Below are 22,855 nucleotides of genomic sequence, written 5' to 3' on the forward strand. Positions count from 1 at the left end.
TCTCTCCCTCTCCTCTCTCTCCCCCCTCTCTCTCTGTCCTCCCTACCTCTCTCTCCTCCCTCTCTCTCTCTCCTCTCTCTCCCCTCCCTCCCTCTCCCCCTCTCTCCCCTCTCTTTCTCTCCCCCTACCTCTCTCTCCCCCCTACTTTCTGTTCCTCCCTCTCTCTCTCCCTCCCTCTCCCCTCTCCCTCCCCGTCTCCCTCTCCCTCTCTCCACATCCCTCCCTCCACCTCCCTCCCTCTCCTTCCTTTCTCTCCCTCTCCCTGCTTTCCCTCCCTCTCCCCCCTCTTCCTCCCTCTCCCCCATTTCCTTTCTTTTCCACTCCCCCCTTTCCCTTCCTCTGCCCCTCTCCCTCTCCCTTCCTCTCCCCCTGTCTCTCTCTCTGATAGTTGCTGAGAGTGGGAATAGCGGTTTGAACTTCAGACATATTCAGGGTTTTTCAGTGGGCTTTTAAAACAAAAATTGGAACCTGCTAGAAAACCCCAAAACTGCCCGAAGTTCAGAGCTGTCAGCTGTGAAACTGACATTTGCGATTTCTTTTTACACCCGTTTTGCTTGGAAAGAAGGCAATGGGAAATTTCTCATCCATGAAATTACCAGTCACAGACCTCAGCGCCTTTTACCACGGACACTGGTGTCCGTGTACGGACATGTTGCCAACCCCTGCTTGTAGATGGTGCACAGGCTTTGGGGAGCCAAGAGTTGAGTTACTCGCCGCAGAATTCCCAGTCTCTGACCTGTCCTTGTAGCTACAGTTATTATATGGCAGTTAAGCTTCTGGTTAATGGTGACCCCCAAGATGTTGAAGGTGGAGGATTCAACAATGCTAATACCGTTGAATGTCAAGGGGAGATGGCTAGATACTATTGTTACCCTATGGGTCTGTCTTACTCCTAGTTTACTTGAGTTTCTACCCCCTAAAAAGGTGTTCTCTTTTGCCATTCTAACTGCTGTCTATTGCCTTTGCATTAGTACCTTGTACAGTTAGGGAAGCTAGTATCAACTCTTAAATTGTCCGTCATGAAAATTATAGGCTGAGATTCCCCATATGGGAAGGTGAACCACCCATTCCTGACCTTAAAATGGAGGGGGAAGTGCATGGATGAAGCAGCTATAGATGGTTGGGCCAAAGACATGGCACTGAGTAACTCTTGCAGCAATGTCTTATGCCTGTGATCATTGAAGTCTAATAACTACTGGAGGGTTTTCCATGTTGCATACAATTGTGGTAGGGTTCCTTGGTGCTGTATTTAGTCAAATGTTGCCTTGATTTAAAGAGGAGTTACACTGATGTCTTCTCTGGCATTCAGCTATTGGCTGGATATTTAAAGCCCACTGGTGAAGGGGGTGGGTGTGAGTGTGATTTAATGATCACGTTCTTGGAGGTTGACACTGGGTCCTGCTGCCTCCAGAGCGTGATGTAATTTTTAAAGGGACACCGGGAGGAAGGGAACAGCAACCCCGCATGCCTCCAATTACATGCCTGTTGAGATCATTGAGGAGCTCATTAACAGGCTTGTCAGCAGCAGCTGACAATTCTTTAAAGGAAGGTGTCATGCAGGCCCCACCTGCCAAGACTGAGGCACACATTATTTCGCCACATGAACATTAAAACTTAAAATTGTGGCTGGGACGAAAAGAGGGCCTATCACAAGGAATTGCCAAGCCCCTGACTGGAAAGACATTTGCATAGTAACAGAGAGTGTTGGAACAAAGGACCCAGGCCCTGCATCTCCAAAGACAGAAGACCTGGTAAGGCCAGTTTAGTCACATGACTAAAGAGAAAGAAACTCAGAAAGCTGTTCACTCCTGGACTGGAAAAGATCTCTCCTCTGTCTGCTCTCATGTCGTTCTCACCAGCTTTGGAAACAACTGAAGACACGTAAACTCAAAGAGAGAAAAGTCTCCTACGTGAACAAGGTTTAAGAAGAATACTGGGCCCCAACGAAAAGTAAGAGCTGTCTACAATCAAGGACTCTACGGCGAGCTGGAAACACAGAAACACTAACAAGAAACCCCCTTCAGAGACTGCCTCAAACTCTCTACATGACTTCTCTTCTGCTCTTTACTGCCCCTATTTGCATGTGTGTATCACGTGTGCATGCTAGCGTGGACGCGCTGTATATCTGTAGGTGTTAACTGAATTAGAGTTTAAGTTTTAATAAATTTCACTTTTCTTCTTTAAACCTAAGAAGACCTGGTGTGCTCATTTCTTCATCTTATAATTGAAAAGTGGTGAACAAGGATTCACCAAGGCGGGAGCTCATAACACAGTATGTTTAAAAGTCAAACCCTGTTACAATAAGATCAGGTGAAGACAGTAAAAGACCTCTAGACACCTTTATCACCTGGTCGTAACAAAGGGAACATGGAAAATGCCGTGTCTGGAACCCAGCAGGATGTACAAGTCGTGAATTCTGTTGGGGGGTCGGCATAAAGGCTATGGGAAGGGCTGAGTAACATATTGGAGTGGTACAAAATAAAGCTCACTGCTTCAAAAATACCACAGGATAGCCATTGTTGGAGCTGGAAGACTTACGTTTCTCAGTGGTGCATGACAGGAATCCGGAGAGGGACGTGAGATTGCTGGCATCACTTGGGACGGGAACAGGCTACTCTGACATTGGACAGAGCAGCCAGGATGAGCTTCAGCAGGTACAACCTCCTGGGCAGCAGGAGGCCAGAGGATCACAGTGGGAGGCTGCCAAGGGAAGAAGGTGCTACCCAAGACATCAGGTCTACTGGCCAAGAGTCAGCTACCTGCAAATGTCAGAGTGCCAGTGCTGTAGGAGGCTGTGCCATCCAGGCAGATGGTCTTGGATCTTTGTACTCTGATCCACAATGACCTGAGTCCTCGCTGATCCCTGCAACCATCAAGGTCACCGTCGCCCTGAATTTCTAGGGTTGTTCCTGGGATCAGCTGTGGATCTAGGTGGTATCTCACGTCGTCAGGCAAGTCACAGATGCCACATTCAGGAGTGTGGGGGATACATCCGCTGACACAGATAGGCCTGTGCTAGCAAGGAGGGCATTGGGTTTTGCCTCCATTGCCAGATTCACCCAGGTGCAGGGCATCATCAATTGAGCCCTTGTGGCCATCAAGGTACCCAGTGACTGGCCATTGAAATCCATCAACAGGAAGGGCTTTGACTCCCTCAACATCCAACTAGTCTGTGGCCACAGCAAGAGTTTCCTACCTATGTGCGCTTGCTTTCCTGGCAGTTGCCATGACTCCCTTATCCTCCACCAGTCCATTCTGCCTCAGATCTTCACTCCGTCCCTCAAAGTGTGTGGTTGAATCCAAGTGGACAATGGAAATCCCTTGAAGACATGGCTACTGACCCCTCTACGGGAGCCCCAGACAGAGGCACAAAGATGTTACAACCGGTGCCACCTGATCAGTAGGACAACCATTGAATAGGCCATCAGGCTTCTGAAGATGTAATTCTGGTGCCTGGACCAGTCGGGTGGTACCCTCCAATACCCTCCTGCAATGGTCTCTGTCATTGTCGTGGTCTGCTGCGCTCTCCATAATATGGCCCTCCAGGAACATGTGGACCTTGAGGACAGTGAGGCCAGGGAAGGCGACAGCTCATCGGGGCAGGAGTGGGAGGTAAGAGAGGAGGGGGAGGTGGATAACACTGAACAGAGAGGTGCCCCTGCTGCACAACTTCCTCCTGCCACCCTCTGGGAAGAGGACCTCCCTCCTCTCCCTCAAGGCCTCCAGCATTAGATCCAGATCAGCATCGATGAAGCGAGGGTCTGTCCTGCCCCTAGTGCTAGGCCTGCAGCTCCCCTGTGACATTTCGCTTTCCTCTGGCGCAGTGAAAGGCAGATCTCTCCCTCAGGACAACCGGCAGCCTCAGTGATGGCTGCTGTGGGAGTCTACATGAGTCCCACACTTGATCTGACTCACCTCCATTCCCAGGCCCACTGGCTCTAAGTGGACAGGAAACCCGTCTCTACACCAATTAAAGGCTTACCCATTTGAAAATCTGAACCTGAATCAGTTTCCCACCAGAGGTGGGTTTCTGACCCAAAACCAGACTCGGTTCCTACTTCCCACCTCCATAACAAAAGTCCAGTCCCTTGTATCCATTCCTGGATCAAGACTGTGATGAGGTCTGAAACTAAGGGCTGAATTTTTCCAGCTCGCCGCGGAGCTTCAAAAGCGGCGCAGCACACACATAAGAAGTGCTCTGCGGAGCCGCCGTGATATTTAGCATGGTGGCTCATTTACATGACCGGCAATGATGTTTGGCGCCACCACGCAGGCACCGGCGCCATTTTTAAAGGGCTCCCAGCCCTTCAGTTCAATTTAAATTTTTAAAGTAACAGGACCTGAAAATGTAAAATGAAAAATTTATTAAAAGTTTAATTGCCTCTCCCACCCGCTGCCCCCTCCCCCAATGAGTAAACAATTTATTAGTTCCCCTCACACCCCAAATTTCTGACATTAAGATCCTGAGTTTCCCCCACACCCCCCCAAAGTTTATTAACTCTGACCTTTACCTCTTCATACTACCCTCTATCCCAATCGGGAAGGTTTCACCCTGTACCAACCCTGCCACCCTGAAAACTTAGCTCTCCACCCCCCCCCACTAGTGTTCCACCTCAGATCTCCGAACGGAGTTCCAAAGGCACAGGAATTCCGGCATCCAGTCACGACGAGGTAAGTATTTATTTATTAATTAAAATAAATTTACATATTTAAATGAAGTTGCCATCGCCGAGTGGCAAGGGGCAGGCCGCCACGACGCCTCATTGCCGCCAGTAATATGGGGCGTGGCCTTCCTGGCATTGAGGTCTGTGGCGGGCTTCTCCCAGAGATATTTTTCGAGCCCTCCCACCACAACCCCCAACATCAGGCAGTTGGTAAAATCCAACCCTAAGTGTTGCTGGTGAAATGAGAATTGAGCTTTGGCAAACAGCTTATTGGTGAGTAGGTGTCACTCAATGGCACAATTGATGGCTCCTTCTATCTCTTTTCTATTGTTTGGGAGGAGGCTGACAGGGTAATTAGCCAGTTTCAATTCATTCTGCTTTTTGTCAATACAACATGCCTGCATAGTTTTCACACTGTTGGATAGATGCCAATGTTATGCCTACACTGGAATAATTTAGCTAGGGGTGGGTGACTAGTTTAGGTGTGCAGGTCTTTCACACTATGGCTGGGTTTTTGTCAGGCCATGTAGCCTTCTCCATGCCCAGTGCACTCAACTATTTCTTAATGTCACATAAATTGAAATGGCTGCTTATTGACATCAATGATGGTGGGGACCTCAAGTTGAGGTCAAGTAGAATGGTCCACTTGTCACTTCTGGTTGAAGAACCATGCAAATGCTTTGTCACTTACACTCACATGCTGGGCCTATGGTTGAAGATGGGAATAATCATGGAGGCTTCTCCTCCCATTAATTTCCAGTTTGCCTACCACCATTTTTGACCTAGATGTGATAGAGTTGCTGAGATGTGATCTGATCCATTTTTTGTGGGACTGCTTAGCTCTGTGTCTGTTGCCTACTACCTCTGCTACATGGCATGCAGATAGCCCCGTTGTAGCTTCAGTAGGTTTACGTCTCAGGACTATGTCTGTTGCTGCTTCTGGCACACTATTCTACACTCCCCATTGAGCCAGGATTGGTCTCCTATTTGATGTAGTGGAGGAGTGAGGAATGTGTCAAGATTTCAGGTTATATATTATACACAATACTGATGCTACTGATGGTTCAGAATGACTCAAGAGTGCCCAGTTCTGGCTGCTAGATCTGTCTTTTCTCTGTCCCACTTAGCACAGTGGTCATACTACACTGCATAATGGTTGGCATCCTTATTCTGGCATTGCCTTCACAAGTACTGTGGAGTGATTCCCTCCGACCAATGATTTTATGAACAAGCCACCTGTGACAGGTAAGGATTGTTGAGGACAAGATGAAGTGGCTTCCTTTCATATGTTGGTTGCCTTACCACATGACACAGGCCTAGTTTTAAGAACTTGGCCAGCTCAGCTATTGATAGCCCTAGTGTTCCAATTGTAGTAATTGGGTGATACACACTGAAGTCCCCATCCAAGATTACATTCTCTGCCCTTGTCTTTCCTCGGTGCTTCCTCGAAATGATATTCAAAATAAGACTATTTATTGGTCATCTGAGGTGGGGATAGTAAGTGGCAAATGCCGGAAGGTTTCCTTGGACTTGTTTGACTTGAAACCATGAGACTTTATGGGGTCTGGAGTTAAAGTTAAGGACTTCCAGGGCTGCAACCACCCCACCCCCATTTCTGGAGGTCTATCCTGCCAATGGCAGTAGTATTTTCTCAGTAAACCAGCGAGATCACATACCAAAGAATAGTTTTCTATCAACTTGCCTTTATATTATGAAATCTGTGAACATCAAAACTATTAAAACAGCTCTATGTCTTATAACCAATTCAATATTCCAAGATGTTAAAATAATTGCTTTTTAAAAAAGAGTAGGGCATTTTAAATGGTCCGGTCACATATCATTCACAGAATGGTATTATAAAGTGTTTGCCCATAGCTTCTTACATATCATGTTGTTAATGTTGGCCAAGCCACAGTGACTGGAGGCAAGGTGAAGAATTTCCACAAAAGGAGCTATGGCGAGGACGTTCAGCAAGGTCACTTGTGTATCTTCACATGGATAATTGTCGAGTTGTTAGAACAATATTAGAGCCACAGGAGAGGAGTCTTAACCATTCTCTTATCCAGGAAATGGTGCTTGATACTAGGGAACACCTCAAATAGTCATTAGTAATTTTATTGCCATTTTTATCATTTTGTAAAATTATTTATCTTTTTTTTTAACAGCATAAAACCACCACACAAAAATGCTTTAATGTGGTAATGTAATAGTATCAAATGATGTCCATATGAGATGGTTTTCTTAACCTCATAACCTTCCAGTCAGACTTATTAATTTAGTTTACCAGGAAAGTCAGTTTCAGTTGAAGCTGTCGAGGAACAGTGAAAATCTTACACTTTGACATTTCATAGTGTAAATGTGATTGATTTCTTTGACAGTAATGTAAGAGCAAAAATTTCATTTTGGTTTCCAAATATGCAGAACAAATGAAAATAAAAGATTGGTCCCTCCACAGCTGCTTCTCCCAGAGGAAGTGGAAATTCTTGTGTGTGGGAGCCCTGAGCTGGACATTTGCGCGCTGCAGAAGATCACACAGTACGAGGGTTACTCCAAGATAGACCCCACAATAAGGTAACTGCTCCTTTACATAGAGCTGTACTGCTGGTGCAGGTTTGAACTTTTATAGTGAAAGTACAAAAAAGTGTTTAAGTACTACCCTGGACTGTATGATATTCACACAGGACGTCTATTTTCAGAGGTGTCAGTCATGGCTCTGTGATAGCATTCTCGCCTTTAGGCTGGCACTTCAATGCAGTACTGAGGAATAAAAATACTGTTCTCTGAATTGTGTTGGTGAACAAACCTTTATAAAACAGTTGGTTTGGTCTCAACTTTAGTATTGTGTCCAGTTCCGAGCACCACAATTTAGGAAGGATTTGAAGGCATTGGAGAGGGTGCAGAAAAGATTTGTGAGAATGGTTCCAGGGATGAGAAACTTCAGTTACATGGATAGATTGGCAAAGCCGAGGCTGTTCGCTTTAGAGAAGAGAAGGTTGAAAGGAGATTTGACAGAGGTGTTCAAAATCACAAGGGCTCTGCACAGAGTAGATAGGGAGAAACTGTTCCCTTTGATAGGTTGAGAACCAGAGGACATCGATTTACAGTGATTGGCAAAAGAACCAGAAGCGAATGAGGAAAAAAATGTTTATGCAGTGTAAGGTTAGGATCTGGAATGCAATACCTGAGAGTGTAGTGGAGGCAAATTCAACCATGGCTTTCAAAAGGGAATTGGATAATTATCCAAAAAGAAAACATTTTACAGGCTGTGGGGAAAAGGCAGGGGAGTGGGACAAGCTGAGTTGCTCTTGCGGCGAGCCTGGCACAAACATGATGAGCTGAATGGCCTCCTTCTATGCTGTAACCATTCTATGATTCTTAATTTCAGTCCTGTGGTTGTTTAATAACGTTTTAGAGTAGCTTCCCTTCTATAAGGAAGGATATGTAAACACAACCAACAACTTTCTGAAATGAATCCACCAGAGAGACACCAGAATGCTATCTGGATTATTGTTTGTTACAAGTCAGTGTGGATTTATTTTCCATTTTTATGCCCTGTTATAATCAGTGAGAATATGCTTACAACTTTATTATAGAGTTTTGTATTTGCTTTTATTTCTGCAGTTCAGAGGAGCTTACACCACATTGTTGAGGAATTACTGACTGGTTCTAATTGTTCTGTGGAGCCATCAAATTAGTGAGTTGTACCTGAGTTAATTTTATAGCTGGAAGTGTTATAGCAAGGGTAATTAGATACACCAGGGAGGAGGGAGACCAGTGAGATAATGGCTAGTTCTGTGCCGCAGTGAGCAGCAACTTACATTTTCATAGTGCCTTTAATGTAGAAACCGTTCGCAATGAGCTTCACATGGGGGAAAATGGATGCTGATCAGCACTGGGAGATTTAGGAGAGATGACTGTGTCAAATGAAAGGAAGGAAATTTAAGATGGAGCGGCAGAAGGGCATGGAGAGTAGGTTCTAGAGATTAAAACCATGTTGGTTAGCTTGCCCTGATCTTTATTTACCTGTGGTTTCCTGACAGAAATATGATTGGATTTTTCACCATCATAATTCTTCCTTTCACCTGTGGGAGCTAGGTTCCAATCCAGCTCAGATAGGTGGGATGGCAGTCTCCTCTATCTGCCTGTAAGTTCCTATATAAAATAATTATTTGAGCAGTCTCAACCAAGTTACCACTGATTATGAGCAAACAGCACAAAACTGGCACTCTAACAGAGATTGCCATATAGTTGGTGTGAGAAATGGAAAGTGTTACACCTCTGCAGTAGAATTGCTTCTTTTCATTGGAGGTGAGGCATATTTGTGTGCTAAATGAAAGATGGATGCTAAGCTAGTTGGTTTCCACCATGGGAGACTACTCTTACGCCTGTAACTTGTTTATAGAACTAGGTACATCTACTGGGGATTTCCTAGGAAAACTACCTTCAAGGGCTCCAATTGACCAGGAAGTCAATGACAGTTATGACATCTTCTGGAATCTGACCTGCAGACAACTTCCACTGCAGAGGCAGCATTTCCTGGGGCATTCAAAGTCACCACAGCCATAAACATTTATGTCTCAAACTCATTCCAAATTGAGCCTGATCTATATTCCAGATCTATATCCCCACCTCAACCAGAAACAGGTCCAGTTCTCTCAAAGGAATACAGCGAATTAGTATTCAGCACAAGAGCCGGTAACCTGTTCCATAGGTCCATTATTTTTCAGGTAAAGAAAAACTGCTTAACATCCAACATTGTTCTGCCCTTACGTAGCTTGTAAATGTTACCCTTGGTCCTCCCTAAACTATTCATAGAACCATAGAACCACAGAAAGGTTATGGCACAGAAGGAGGCCATTCTGCCCGTCGTGTCTGCGCCAATTATATAGTATGTAATATATAATAATTCTAATTATTATATATTCTATATTATATATTCAATTGAGGTAATTGGTCACGTAATGACAATTTTGTCACTTCAGTATTTTATAAACCTCAATCAAATTGTCCCCGAGTCTACACTTCTCTGAAGTACGCAGACCAGCTCATTCAGCCAATCTGGTGTATTAAACCACGAAGCAAATCTTGTGGCCCTTCTCTACACCCTTTCAAAATCTTCAATGTGCCCCAACTGTGCGAGTGTACGAAAATAGGACACAGTGGGCTAGATTTTACAGCCCCCCCGCCGACAGCGGGGGTCATGGCTGGGGGCCGGAAAATGCCTCCAGGAAAGGCCTGCCATGGGCCTTGATGCCAGGGAGGCCCGGCCCTATATTGCCTGTGGCGGCGAGGCCTCGTGGTGGACATATAAAACGCAACCCGCAATTTTAACTAAGGCCTAACTTGTCCAAGGCCAAAAGTTATGCTTTGTTTTATAGTGTGAATATAACCGAGAACCCAAATTGTTTTATTAATGGCACCAATATCCAGGCCCCTACACACAATCCTATGACTTTTGTGAACTGGGTTCCACTTCATTGCACAGGTGCTCTGCGACAAGCAACACAGGGTCATGCCTGTTACTCAAGCAACAATCAGGATAATTTCATTTTAAGATTGCCCTTTGCATCTGGATTATTTAAATGAGAAGAAAATCAAAGGATGTCTTCTGGGAGACAAAGGCTACCTGTTCACCTCTGGTTTATGACACCTTTGTGATAGTCAAGAATATTAGGTGAATGCAGATACAATTAGACCCATACAGTCACTTGAATCAATATTGGCCATCTACACACCCTGCCAGAATGTCCAAGACCATAATTTACATGGTGCAGAACTCCAGCATACAGAAAGGCTAATCACAAAGCAGATGGATGAGTAGGTCCACACACAGTGATGGGCAGAGCAGGACACTGACAATGACCCAGAAGGGATCCATGCTGAAACAGCTTTATGATTAGTAATAGTCATATATTGGGATATCACAAAGAAGGTACCCAGCTAAATCTCAGAGCACCCAGTAATGTATTTGTGCGAAATATGCAGTGGCCCAGTACCTCCACTGATGTTGCTCTCTGCACGAATCAAATACCAGAGGTAACTATTCTTTCATGCCTCTTATCAAGGTCACAAATGACATCCTATGTTAATGTGACTGTGGTGAACTATACCTCCTCATCCTTCTCGATCTGTCTGCAGCCTTTGGCACAATTGACCACACCATCTTCTTCCATCGCCTCTTCTATGTCATCCAGCTGGGTGGGACTGCACTTGCTTGGTTCCAGTCTTATCTTTGCGATCATAGTCAGAGAATCACTTGCAATGGCTTCTCTTCCCATTCTCCTGCACCATTACTTCTGGAGTCCCCCAAGGGTCAATCCTGGCCCCTTCCTCTCTCATCTACATGTGCCTCAGCGACATCATCTGAAAACACATCATGGTCCATATGTGCGCTGACAGTTCTATCTCACCACCTCTCCCGACCCCTCCACTGTCTTTAAATTGTCAGTCTGCTTGTCCAAAATCCAATAGTAGATGAGCAGACGCTTCTTCCAAATAAATATTAGAAGACCAAAGCTGTTGTCTTTGATCCCTGTCACAAAATCTGCCCTGTTTCCTAGTGACTAACTGTGTCCTTCTTCCTGACAACTTTCTGAGACTGAACTACACTGTTCACAACTTTGACGTCATATTTGAGCCTGAGATGAGCTTCCAACCACATATCGATGCCATTACTAAGACCACCTATTTCCACCTCAGTAACATTGCCCGACTCCACACCTGTCTCAGCCCACCTGCTGAAACCCTCATCCATGCCTTTGTTACCTCTAGATGTGACTGTTCCAATGCTCTCCCTGTCAGCCTCCATCTTCCACCCTCCATTAACATGAGGTCATCCAAAACTCTGCTGCCCATATTCTAACTCACGCCAAATCCAGTTCACCCATCACCCCTGTGCTCGCTGACCTATATTAGCTCCTGGTTTAGCAATGCCTCAATTTTAAAATCTCAAATGAAAACTGAAAATGCTGGAAATATTAAGGTCTGGCAGCATCTGTAGAGAAAGAAACAGAGCTATCATTTCAGGTCGATAACCTTTCATCAGAACAGATCTCATCCTTGTTTTCAAATCCCTCCATAGCCTTGCACTTTCCCAAATCTCTGTACCCTCTTTCGGCCCTACAACTCTCCAAGATTTTTTGCACTCTTCTAATTCTGGCCTCATTAGCATCCCCAGTTTTAATTGCTCCACCATTGGTGACCGTGCCTTTAGCTGCTGGGGTCCTAAGCTCTGAATTCCAGCCCTAAACCTCTCCCCTTCCCTACCTCCCTTTCCTCCTTTCAGACTATCCTTGAAACCTCTTTAATCATCCATTTGGTATCTGTCCTAATATTTTCTTATGTGGCTCAGTGTCAAAGTATGTTTGATAGTGCTCCTTGGGGCATTTTACTACATTAAAGATACTATATAAATGCAAGTTGAGTATTTCTGAAAATAGAGACACATTGACGAGGCTTTTAGTCTTGCACTCATCAGGACAATCTGCAAGAATACCAATGTAAGAGAAAACAACAACTTTATGCTGTATGAGAAGAGAGTGCTGATTGATTGGCAAGTGAACTCTGATTGGTAGAGGTGTTGCCATGGAGAATGCACCAGTTAACAGTGACTGACAGTTAACTGCCAAGTTTTGTTTGAAATTTAAACCGGGCAGCTTGACTCTGATTGGTCAAGGCATTGCCCTGAGGAATGAACCAGTGGATGGCTGTCACTTATTTTGTTTAGCTGAAAGAGGTGCTATGTTTGTACATATTCTTTCTATCTGCAAAGAACAGAGCCCTGTGTATTAATATATGTAGCTTCCTTTACGTGCAAATGCGCCACACTGCGAGCCCTACTGACAATCTTAAATTGGTTGTCAGTGTAATTCTTAGCACACTGAGGATTATTTAGCAAATGTTGTCCAATCGCAGAATCACATCTAATGTTGGACACTGTGTTTTGAGTTTTGCAAGCATGGGCTGGTTGGGTACGGCCTGTACCTTGCCCCATTGCGAACAGCAGAAGGGACATAAACAAGAAATGCTGGATTCACTCAGCAGGTCTGGCAGCATCTGTGGAAAGAGAAGCAGAGTTAACGTTTTGGGTCAGTGACCCTTCTTCGGAACTGACCCGAAACGTTAACTCTGCTTCTCTTTCCACAGATGCTGCCAGACCTGCTGAGTGAATCCAGCATTTCTTGTTTTTGTTTCAGATTTCCAGCATCCGCAGTATTTTGCTTTTATTATAGCAGAAGGGACATGTTGGTTGATATGATCCACCAGTCATTGGGACGTAATGTCTATATACCTAGCATCACACTGGCATTGAAATTCATATATCACATTACTCATTTGTGTCATGGGCAGGATGTCTTCTTGGCTTGAAGGCAGCATCCTATTAGTGACGAACATCACACGTGTTGATGCTGCATATTAGTGAAACAGCTAGCTTCACCTGTTGCTCAAATGTCTCAAATCAAACACATCCTGCGTGACCTTGATCAGATAATTTCTCACTGTATATCACGCAAACTTATGAATGGGCCTAAGGCCATCATTTTTGGCCCTGAAAAGTGCCCAGTCTACCTCAAATTACCCTGGGGCCTTAGGCCCATTCATAAGTTTATGTGATATACAGTGAGAAACTATCTGATCAGGGTAGCCATTGACAGGCAGGATGTCTTTGATTTGCCCTATTTCAGCATTAGGCTTGCATGGTGAGTAAATGGCTCGGGTCCTATTTATGAGGTTGCCGACGAGGCCAATCTTATAAGGCATGGAACCGTAAGAATCTCAACATGTGTATTGACCAGTGAAGGTAGGTTTGAGGTAGACCGTGGTGGAGAACCCCTTAGCAGATTTCTCAACCAGTACCTCAAGGAAAGGAAGCTCATTTGACTGCTCCATTTCAAAGGTGAATTTATGCAAGATGAGTATGAACAGATTGGTAATAGGGTTACTAATTTACGGCGTGCCCTCCGCTGCACTTGGTCTGATGTGCACAAATTTCTTTCATTTTTCGATTTGATCCGTTTATGCCACTATATTGCTTCAATAAGCAGGACCCGATTGACACATGCCCGCACCGTAAACTCACTTAAGCGGAAGTGGTTTGGCAATGCGATCAACAACACCACTAAACACATAACGAATCTCTGACCATGTATTCTCAGAAAGCGAGGAGTTTGTTCTTGCACACGGTTTCAATTTTGGTGTGCCTTCATCCCAAATCAAACAGGAAGAGTTATTTGCTGAGTTCGAGCTCCTCTACTCCCAAATGTCCCGCCACAAACCAGCGTCCACTGAAGATGCTGAACCCTCGAAAGCATACCTCGCTGATCTAGCGCACACAGATTGTGGGATTCCAAACGACTTGTCTGATTTCCACATGCAACGTGAATGTCTGACAACGTTGCAAGGCCTTAAGACCAACCCGGACATCCTCTTCTTCTTTGGCCTCCTTGTCTCGAGAGACAATGGGTAAGAGCCTAGAGGTGGTCAGTGGTTTGTGGAGCAGCGCCTGGAGTGGCTATAAAGGCCTTTTCAAACAGACTCTTTCAAAGGCGCTGCAGATAAAATTGGTTGTCGGGGCTGTTACACAGTTGACTCTCTCCTTGCACTTCTGTCTTTTTTCCTGTCAACCGCTAAGTCTCTTCAACTCGCCACTCTTTAGCTCCGCCTTTATGGCTGTCTGCCAGCTCTGGCGATCACTGGCAACTGACTCCCACGACATGTGATCAATGTCACAAGACTTCATGTCGCGTTTGCAGACGTCTTTAAAGCGGAGACGTGGACGGCTGGTGGGTCTGATACCAGTGATGAGCTCGCTGTACAATGCGTTTTTGGAGATCCTGCCATCTTCCATTCTTCATTTTCCCACACCCTCTTGGCCAGTCTGAACATAGCAGCGGACGTCTTTCCCATGTGCTTGTTGATTTCGGCATCGAGAGACAGTTTACTGGTGATAGTTGAGCCTAGGTAGGTGAACTCTTGAACCACTTCCAGAGTGTGGTCGCCGATATTGATGGATGGAGCATTTCTGATGTCCTGTCCCATGATGTTCATTTTCTTGAGGCTGATGGTTAGGCCAAATTCGTTGCAGGCAGCCACAGGCCTGTCGATGAGTCTCTGCAGACACTCTTCTGTGTGGGATGTTAATGCAGCATCGTAAGCAAAGAGGAGTTCCCTGATGAGGACTTTCCGTACTTTGGTCCTCGCTCTAAGATGGGCAAGGTTGAAGAACCTGCCATCTGATCTTGTGTGGAGGAAAATTCCTTCTTCTGATGACTTGAACGCATGTGAGAGCAGCAGTAAGAAGAAGATCCCAAACAGTGTAGGTGCGAGAACACAGCCCTATTTCACACCTCTCAGGATAGGAAAGGGGTCTGATAAGGCACCGCTATGCTGAATTGTGCCTTTCATATTGTCATGGAATGAGGTGATGATACTTAGTAGCTTTGGTGGACATCTGATCTTTGCTAATAGTCTGAAGAGACAACGTCTGCTGACGAGGTAAAAGGCTTTGGTGAGATCTATGAAAGCAACGTAAAGGGGCATCTGTTGTTCGCGGCATTTCTCCTGTAGCTGGCGAATAGAGAACAGCTTGTCAATGGCAGATCTCTCTGCTCGGAAGCCGCACTGTGCCTCAGGGTAGACACTCTCAGCCAGCTTCTGGAGTCTGTTTAAAACGACTCGAGCAAAGACTTTTCCCACTATACTGAGCAGGGAGATTCCATGGTAGTTGTTGCAGTCACCGCGGTCACCCTTATTCTTATAGAGGGTGATGATATTGGCATTGCGCATGTCCTGTGGTACTGCTCCCTCATCCCAGCACAGGCAAAGCAGTTCATGGAGTGCTGAGAGTATAGCAGGCTTGGCACTCTTGATTATTTCAGGTGTAATGCCGTCCTTTCCAGGGGCTTTTCCACTGGCTAGAGAATCAATGGCATCACTGAGTTCCAATTTTGTTGGCTGTCCGTCCAGCTCATCCATGACTGGCAGAGACTGGGCTGCATTGAGGGTGGTATCAGTGACAACATTTTCCCTGGAGTACAGTTCTAGGTAGTGTTCCACCCAGCAGTCCATTTGCTTGTGTTGTTCAGTGATTGTTTCCCCTGATTTAGACTTGAGGGGGGGCGATCTGCTTGATGGTTGGCCCAAAAGCTCTCTTAATGCCATCATACATTCCTCTGATGTTTCCGGTGTCGGAGGCCAGCTGAAGATGACTGCATAGGTGTTGCCAGTAGTCATTTGCACAGCGCCTGGCTGTTCTTTGTGCAGTGCCTCTGGCTACTTTAAGTGCTACGGATGTTAACTCGCTGGTGGATTTCTTGTAGTTCAGCAGTGCAGTGCGCTTAGCGGCTATGACAGGTTCCAGCTCTTCGAAGTGAGATTGAAACCAGTCTGCATTCTGCTTCTCACGTTTGCCATAGGTGGTCATTGCTGAGTCATAGATGGCATCTCTGATGTGGCCCGACTTCATCTCTGCATCCCCTGCAGGAATGTTTTGAAGAGCTTTTTCAAGTGAATTTAGAAACTTACGTAACAGCTGTGGATAAGAAATTCTGTTAGTGTTAATGCGCAGGCAGCCCTTCTGCTTGGAGTGATGCAGCTTCTTTGGTTTGAGTCTAACTTTGCTGCACGCCAGGGAGTGGTCGGTGTCGTAGTCCGCACTGTGGAAGCTGCGTGTGATTTGCACACTGTTTATAGAGGCTCACCTTGTGACGATGAGGTACAGCTGGTGCCAACGACGTGATCTTGGGTGCCTCCATGAAACCTGGTGACAGGGTTTAGTATGAAAGAACGAGTTGGTGATACAGAGGTTGTGATAGGTACACAACTCCAGCAGTCTCTGTCCATTCTCATTCATCCTTCCAATGCCATAGCACCCAAGGCAGGAGGACCATGAGTCTTGGTCGGCCCCAACCCTAGCTTTAAAGTCCCCCAGCAGGAACAAATATTCGGTATTAGGAATGCAACTAATGATATTATGGAGTTCCTCGTAGAACTGGTCTTTAACTTCAGGTGAGGTGCAGAGTGTTGGAGCATATATGCTGAGTAGGTGTACTGGGCCAGAGGCGGTGAGCAGTCGGATGGACAGTATGCGTTCCGAGCATTTGAAGGTGGCCAACCCGGACATACACGTCAGTAAACCTGACAAACGGGCGGGAATAGTCATCCTTAACAAGCGTGACTATATCAACAAAATGCATGCCATTCCTAATGACGGGTCCAAATTCATATCCATTGGACCTGCCGTTCAACATGACCGGAAAGCCTTGCTGTAAGCTAAAGTAAGATAAAAAGCACTTGCTGGACTTGTGTAAGAGCAATGAGCTGCCAGGTGATATATATGACAGGGTTCATCCTCACGGCTCGCTCAGCGTACGTTTGGCTGCCCAAGACACACAAAAGTGATGTCCCTCTACGCCCTATCTTATCTATGACCAGTTCTGCACAACATGAATTGGCCAAATGGTTGGATGAATTGTTACAAACAGTTTTGAGCAAGTGCTCCACATACACGGTGAAGGATTCCTTCACATTTGCGAAGACCATACAGGACTTGCATATCGATAGTAATGCTGTGTCCATGTGCTCATTTGACATTACTAGCCTATTCACCAATGTTCTTTCTTTTTTTTTCTTTTGGGCCTCCTTATCTCGAGAGACAATGGATACGCGCCTGGAGGTGGTCAGTGGTTTGTGAAGCAGCGCCTGGAGTGGCTATAAAGGCCAATTCTAGAGTGACAGGCTCTTCCACAGGTGCTGCAGAGAAATTTGTTTGTCGGGGCTGTTGCACAGTTGGCTCTCCCCTTGCGCTTCTGTCTTTTTTCCTGCCAACTACTAAGTCTCTTCGACTCGCCACATTTTAGCCCTCTCTTTATGGCTGCCCACCAGCTTTCGCGAACGCTGGCAACTGACTCCCACGACTTGTGATCAATGTCACAGGATTTCATGTCGCGTTTGCAGACGTCTTTAAAGCGGAGACGTGGACGGCCGGTGGGTCTGATACCAGTGGCGAGCTCGCTGTACAATGTGTCTTTGGGGATCCTGCCATCTTCCATGCGGTTCACATGGCCAAGCCATCTCAAGCGCCGCTGACTCAGTCGTGTGTACAAGCTGGGGATGTTGGCTGCCTCGAGGACTTCTGTGTTGGAGATACGGTCCTGCCACCTGATGCCAAGTATTCTCCGGAGGCAGCAAATATGGAATGAATTGAGACGTCGCTCTTGGCTGACATACGTTGTCCAGGCCTCGCTGCCATTGAGCAAGGTACTGAGGACACAGGTCTGATACACTCGGACTTTTGTGTTCCGTGTCAGTGCGCCATTTTCCCATACTCTCTTGGCCAGTCTGGACATAGCAGTGGAAGCCTTTCCCATGCGCTTGTTGATTTCTGCATCAAGAGACAGGTTACTGGTGATAGTTGAGCCTAGGTAGGTGAACTCTTGAACCACTTCCAGAGCGTGGTCGCCAATATTGATGGATGGAGCATTTCTGACATCCAGTCCCATGATGTTCGTTTTCTTGAGGCTGATGGTTAGGCCAAATTCATTGCAGGCAGCTGCAAACCTGTCGATGAGACTCTGCAGGCACTCTTCAGTGTGAGATGTTAAAGCAGCATCGTCAGCAAAGAGGAGTTCCTGATGAGGACTTTCCGTACTTTGGACTTCGCTCTTAGACGGGCAAGGTTCAACAACCTGCCCCCTGATCTTGTGTGGAGGAAAATTCCTTCTTCAGAGGACTTGAACGTATGTGAAAGCAGCAGGGAGAAGAAAATCCCAAAAAGTGTGGGTGCGAGAACACAGCCCTGTTTCACGCCACTCAGGATAGGATGGGGCTCTGATGAGGAGCCACCATGTTGAATTGTGCCTTTCATATTGTCATGGAATGAGGTGATGATACTTGGTAGCTTTGGTGGACATCCAATCTTTTCTAGTAGTCTGAAGAGACCACGTCTGCTGACGAGGTCAAAGGCTTTGGTGAGATCAATGAAAGCAATGTAGAGGGGCATCTGTTGTTCGCGGCATTTCTCCTGTATCTGACGAAGGGAGAACAGCATGTCCACGGTCGATCTCTCTGCACGAAAGCCACACTGTGCCTCAGGGTAGACGCGCTCGGCCAGCTTCTGGAGCCTGTTCAGCGCGACTCGAGCAAAGACTTTCCCCACTATGCTGAGCAGGGAGATTCCACGGTAGTTGTTGCAGTCACCGCGGTCACCTTGGTTTTTATAGAGGGTGATGATATTGGCATTGTGCATGTCCTGTGGTACTGCTCCCTCGTCCCAGCACAGGCAAAGCAGTTCATGTAGTGCTGAGAGTATAGCAGGCTTGGCACTCTTGATTATTTCAGGGGTAATGCTGTCCTTCCCAGGGGCTTTTCCACTGGCTAGAGAATCAATGGCATCACTGAGTTCCGATTTGGTTGGCTGCATGTCCAGCACATCCATGACTGGTAGAGGCTGGGCTGCATTGAGGGCAGTCTCAGTGACAGCATTCTCCCTGGAGTACAGTTCTAGGTAGTGCTCAACCCAGCGGTCCATCTGTTTGCGTTGGTCAGTGATTATGTCCCCTGATTTAGATTTGAGGGGGGCGATCTTCTTGATGGTTGGCCCAAGAGCTCTCTTCATGCCATCATACATTCCTCTGATGTTTCCGGTGTCTGAGGCCAGCTGAATATGACTGCATAGGTGTTGCCAGTAGTCGTTTGCGCAGCGCCTGGCTGTTCTTTGTGCAGTGCTTCTGGCTGCTTTAAGTGCTGCGGATGTTAAATCGCTGGGGGCTTTCTTGTAGTTCAACAGTGCAATGCGCTTAGCGGCTATGACAGGTTCCAGCTCTTCATTTGAGATTGAAACCAGTCTGCATTTCTCTTCGCACTTTTGCCGTAGGTGGTCAAAGCTGACTTATAGATGGCGTCTCTGATGTGGGCCCACTTGGTCTCAGCATCCCCTGTGGGAGTGTTTTGAAGGGCTGTTACAAGTGAATGTAAAAATTTTTGTAACAGCTGTGGGTGAGAAATTCTGCTCGTGTTGATGCGCGGGTGGCCCTTCTGCTTGGAATGATGCAACTTCTTTAGTCTGAGTCTAACCTTGCTGCACACCAGGGAGTGGTCGGTGTCGCAGTCCGCACTGTGGAAGCTGCGTGTGATTTGAACACTGTTTAAGGCGGCTCGCCTTGTGACAATGAGGTCTAACTGGTGCCAACGACGCGATCTTGGGTGCCTCCATGAAACCTGGTGACAGGGTTTAGTGTGAAAGAACGAGTTGGTGATGCAGAGGTTATGATAGGTACACAACTCAAGCAGTCTCTGCCCGTTCTCATTCATCCTTCCAACGCCATAGCGCCCAAGGCAGGAGGGCCATGAGTCATGGTCGGCCCCAACCCTGGCATTAAAGTCCCCCAGCAGGAATAGGTGTTCGGTGTTGGGGATGCTGCTAATGTACCACTTAAGGAAGCCATAGATATGTCTCAAGGCAGTTCACAGGAGGTTATTGAAGCAAAAGGAGATATTTGAACAGTTGATTAAAAACATCAGAAAAGAAGGGGACATAGAGAATGAGGGCTGGAGATTTTGAGGACACGAGTTCCAGTGTTTAGAACCAAGACAATCGAAGGCCTGGCCCCCAATGCTGGAACGGTTAAAATTGGAGATGGTAAGAGGTCTGAATGGGAGGTGCGTGGCTATCTCAGAGGGTTGTAGGGCTGGAGAAGGTTACAGAGGTAGAAAGGGATGAGACCTTAGTGGAATTTAAAAAGAAAGACTAGAAATTTAAAATCAATGTGTTGCTGGTCTGGGAGCTAGTGTAGATCACTGAGCATAGGGCTGGCTGGTTGGTGAAAGGGACTTGGTGTGAGTTTGGATGAGTTCAACACTGTATCATGGCGATCTAGACCCACCACCATTGTGTCAATCAGTATTCATTGAACTTATGAACTCAGCAATTTGCGCAGTTGAATTCAGTTTTAACGACACCATGTATGCCCAAATAGATGGTGTTGCCATTGAATTCCCTCTAGGCCCAGCTCTTTTAAACATCTTTGTTGGGTTCCATGAGAAACGTGTCTTTGAGGGAATGACTTCTAACCTCCTACCTCTTGCATATTTCCAATATGTAGATGATATGGTTGCTATATTTGAATCCGCAGCTACGTGCAATAATTTCCTTACACATCTTAATGGGCTCCATCCTGCACTCAAATTCACCTTTGAAATGGAACAGTCAAATGAGCTCCCTTTCCTTGACCTACTAGTTGAGAAATCTGCTAAGGGGGTTTTCTACCATGGTCTGCCGCAAACCTACATTCACTGGTCAATACACATGTTGGGATTCTTACAGTTCCACGCGCTATAAGATTGCCCTTATCGGCAACCTCGTAAATAGGGCCTGAGCTATTTGCTCACCATGCAAGCTTGATGCTGAAATAGGGCAAATCAAAGACATCTTGTGTAACAATGGGTACCCTGATCAGATAGTTTCTCACTGTATATCGTGCAAATCTATGAACAGGCCTAAGGCCATCATTTCTGGCCCTGAAAAGTGCCCAGTCTGCCTCAAATTACCCTGGAGGGCTAATGTATCCCAAAAATTTGAGTAACGGGTGAAGCTAGCTGTTTCACACTGATACTATGTAGTAGCAACACGTGTGGTGTTTGCCACTAATAGGATGCTGCCGTCCAGCCAAAAAGACGTCCTGTCTATCACACAAATGAGTAATGTGATATATGAATTTCAATGCCAGTGTGATGTTAGGTAAATAGGCCATACTTCCCAAAGACTGGTGGATCGTATCAACCAACATGTCCCTTCTGCTGTTCACAATGGGGCAAGGTACAGGCCGTACCCAACCAGCCTGTGCTTGCAAAACTCAAAACAGTGTCCCACATTAGATGTGATTCCGTGATCAGACAACATTTGCTAAATAATCCTCAGTGTGCTAAGAATTACGATGACAACCAATTTAAGATTCAGTAGGGCTCGCAGTGTGGCGCGTTTCCGCGTACTGGAAGCTACATATATTAATACACAGGGCCTTGTTATTTGCAGACAGAAAGAATATGTACAAACATAGCACCTGTTTCAGCTGAACAAAATTAGGGACAGCCATTCACTGGTTCATTCCTCAGGGCAATGCCTTGACCAATCAGGGTCAAGCTGCCTGGCTTAAATTTCAAACAAAACTTGGCAGTTAACTGTCAGTCACTGTTAACTGGTGCATTCTCCATGGCAACACCTCTACCAATCAGAGTTCACTTGCCAATCAATCAGCACTCTCTTCTCATACAGCATAAAGTTGTTGTTTTCTCTTACATTGGTATTCTTGCAGATTGTCCTGATGAGTGCAAGACTAAAAGCCTCGTCAATGTGTCTCTATTTTCAGCACTACTCAAGTTCTGTACTACCAAATGACTATTTAAATGTAAGTTGTTGTTTATCTGCTAATTTATTCTGCACCATCAAAAGTAATAAAAGGCTATTTTCCTGATCCAGTCCTTGAAGGGAGCGAGACCCCAAAGGAATGCATCTCTGAAATCTGAGACACACAGCCCCTAATTTTATGCACAGGATCATGCAATTGCCCATCAAGTGCTACTAAATCATACATTGTGAATTTAATCTATATATGCCTAGTCTGTTTCACCCTAATGTTTCTACTTAGTGACTGTATATATGTTTTCTGCAATATAATCTTGTGTTCCTCTAAGTGTTTCCACAATTGCAGCAATAAGTAAATTGGCTGGCTATTGGATGTCATGGAAGCCATGCGATGCTATGAAAATGTTGCTGCCACATCCAATGCTGCAATAGCTGTCTGCTCCTGCTCAGTTCTGCCACATTTTCTTCTGCCATTTGAAACACAAAGCTGGACGGATCAGTTTTGGCATTACCCTGAGTGGTGGCAGCCTCATCCATGCCTACTCCAGCCATGCCCTTGCTGCTGGGTCTCCCTCTGCATGTCCACTAATTGTTTTGAGAGCAGTTCTTTGGGCAGTTATGAAGACAGTGAACCCCTGTGTAATGGCTCTGAACATCCAATCCCCAAAGAGGTAGAAGCTGAACACAAGAGTCTCTTGTACATTTGGCCCTAAGGCCTCCATATTAATTATATGAGCATTTGCAAGAGGCTACTAAGCAAAGGATGTCACAGGATGCTCCACAGAAGTTCCTGTAACTGTTTGCAACTTCACGGTGAATGACAGATCCAAAA

General features: G+C 45.9%; 1 protein-coding gene across 10 annotated transcripts in view; it reads left to right on the plus strand.

The window, feature by feature from the left end:
* hectd2 (HECT domain containing 2) overlaps nucleotides 1–22,855 on the plus strand; it is a 227,820-nt gene that overhangs the window by 149,977 nt on the left and 54,988 nt on the right. For 8 of the 10 annotated variants that reach the window (XR_010977048.1, XR_010977047.1, XR_010977046.1 and 5 more), the window contains one exon: nucleotides 7,120–7,235. Coding sequence is in view for 7 of the 10 variants with exons in the window: in XM_068052587.1 (XP_067908688.1) it covers nucleotides 7,120–7,235 (116 nt within the window). In the remaining 3 variants the exon portion in view is untranslated. Of the gene's footprint in view, nucleotides 1–5,791; nucleotides 5,910–7,085; nucleotides 7,236–22,855 lie in introns of those variants that run through there. The other 2 variants (XM_068052591.1, XM_068052592.1) reach the window with 2 other exon arrangements.

The sequence above is a fragment of the Heterodontus francisci genome, chromosome 20 (genome assembly GCF_036365525.1).
Source record: "Heterodontus francisci isolate sHetFra1 chromosome 20, sHetFra1.hap1, whole genome shotgun sequence".
Lineage (NCBI taxonomy): Eukaryota > Metazoa > Chordata > Chondrichthyes > Heterodontiformes > Heterodontidae > Heterodontus > Heterodontus francisci.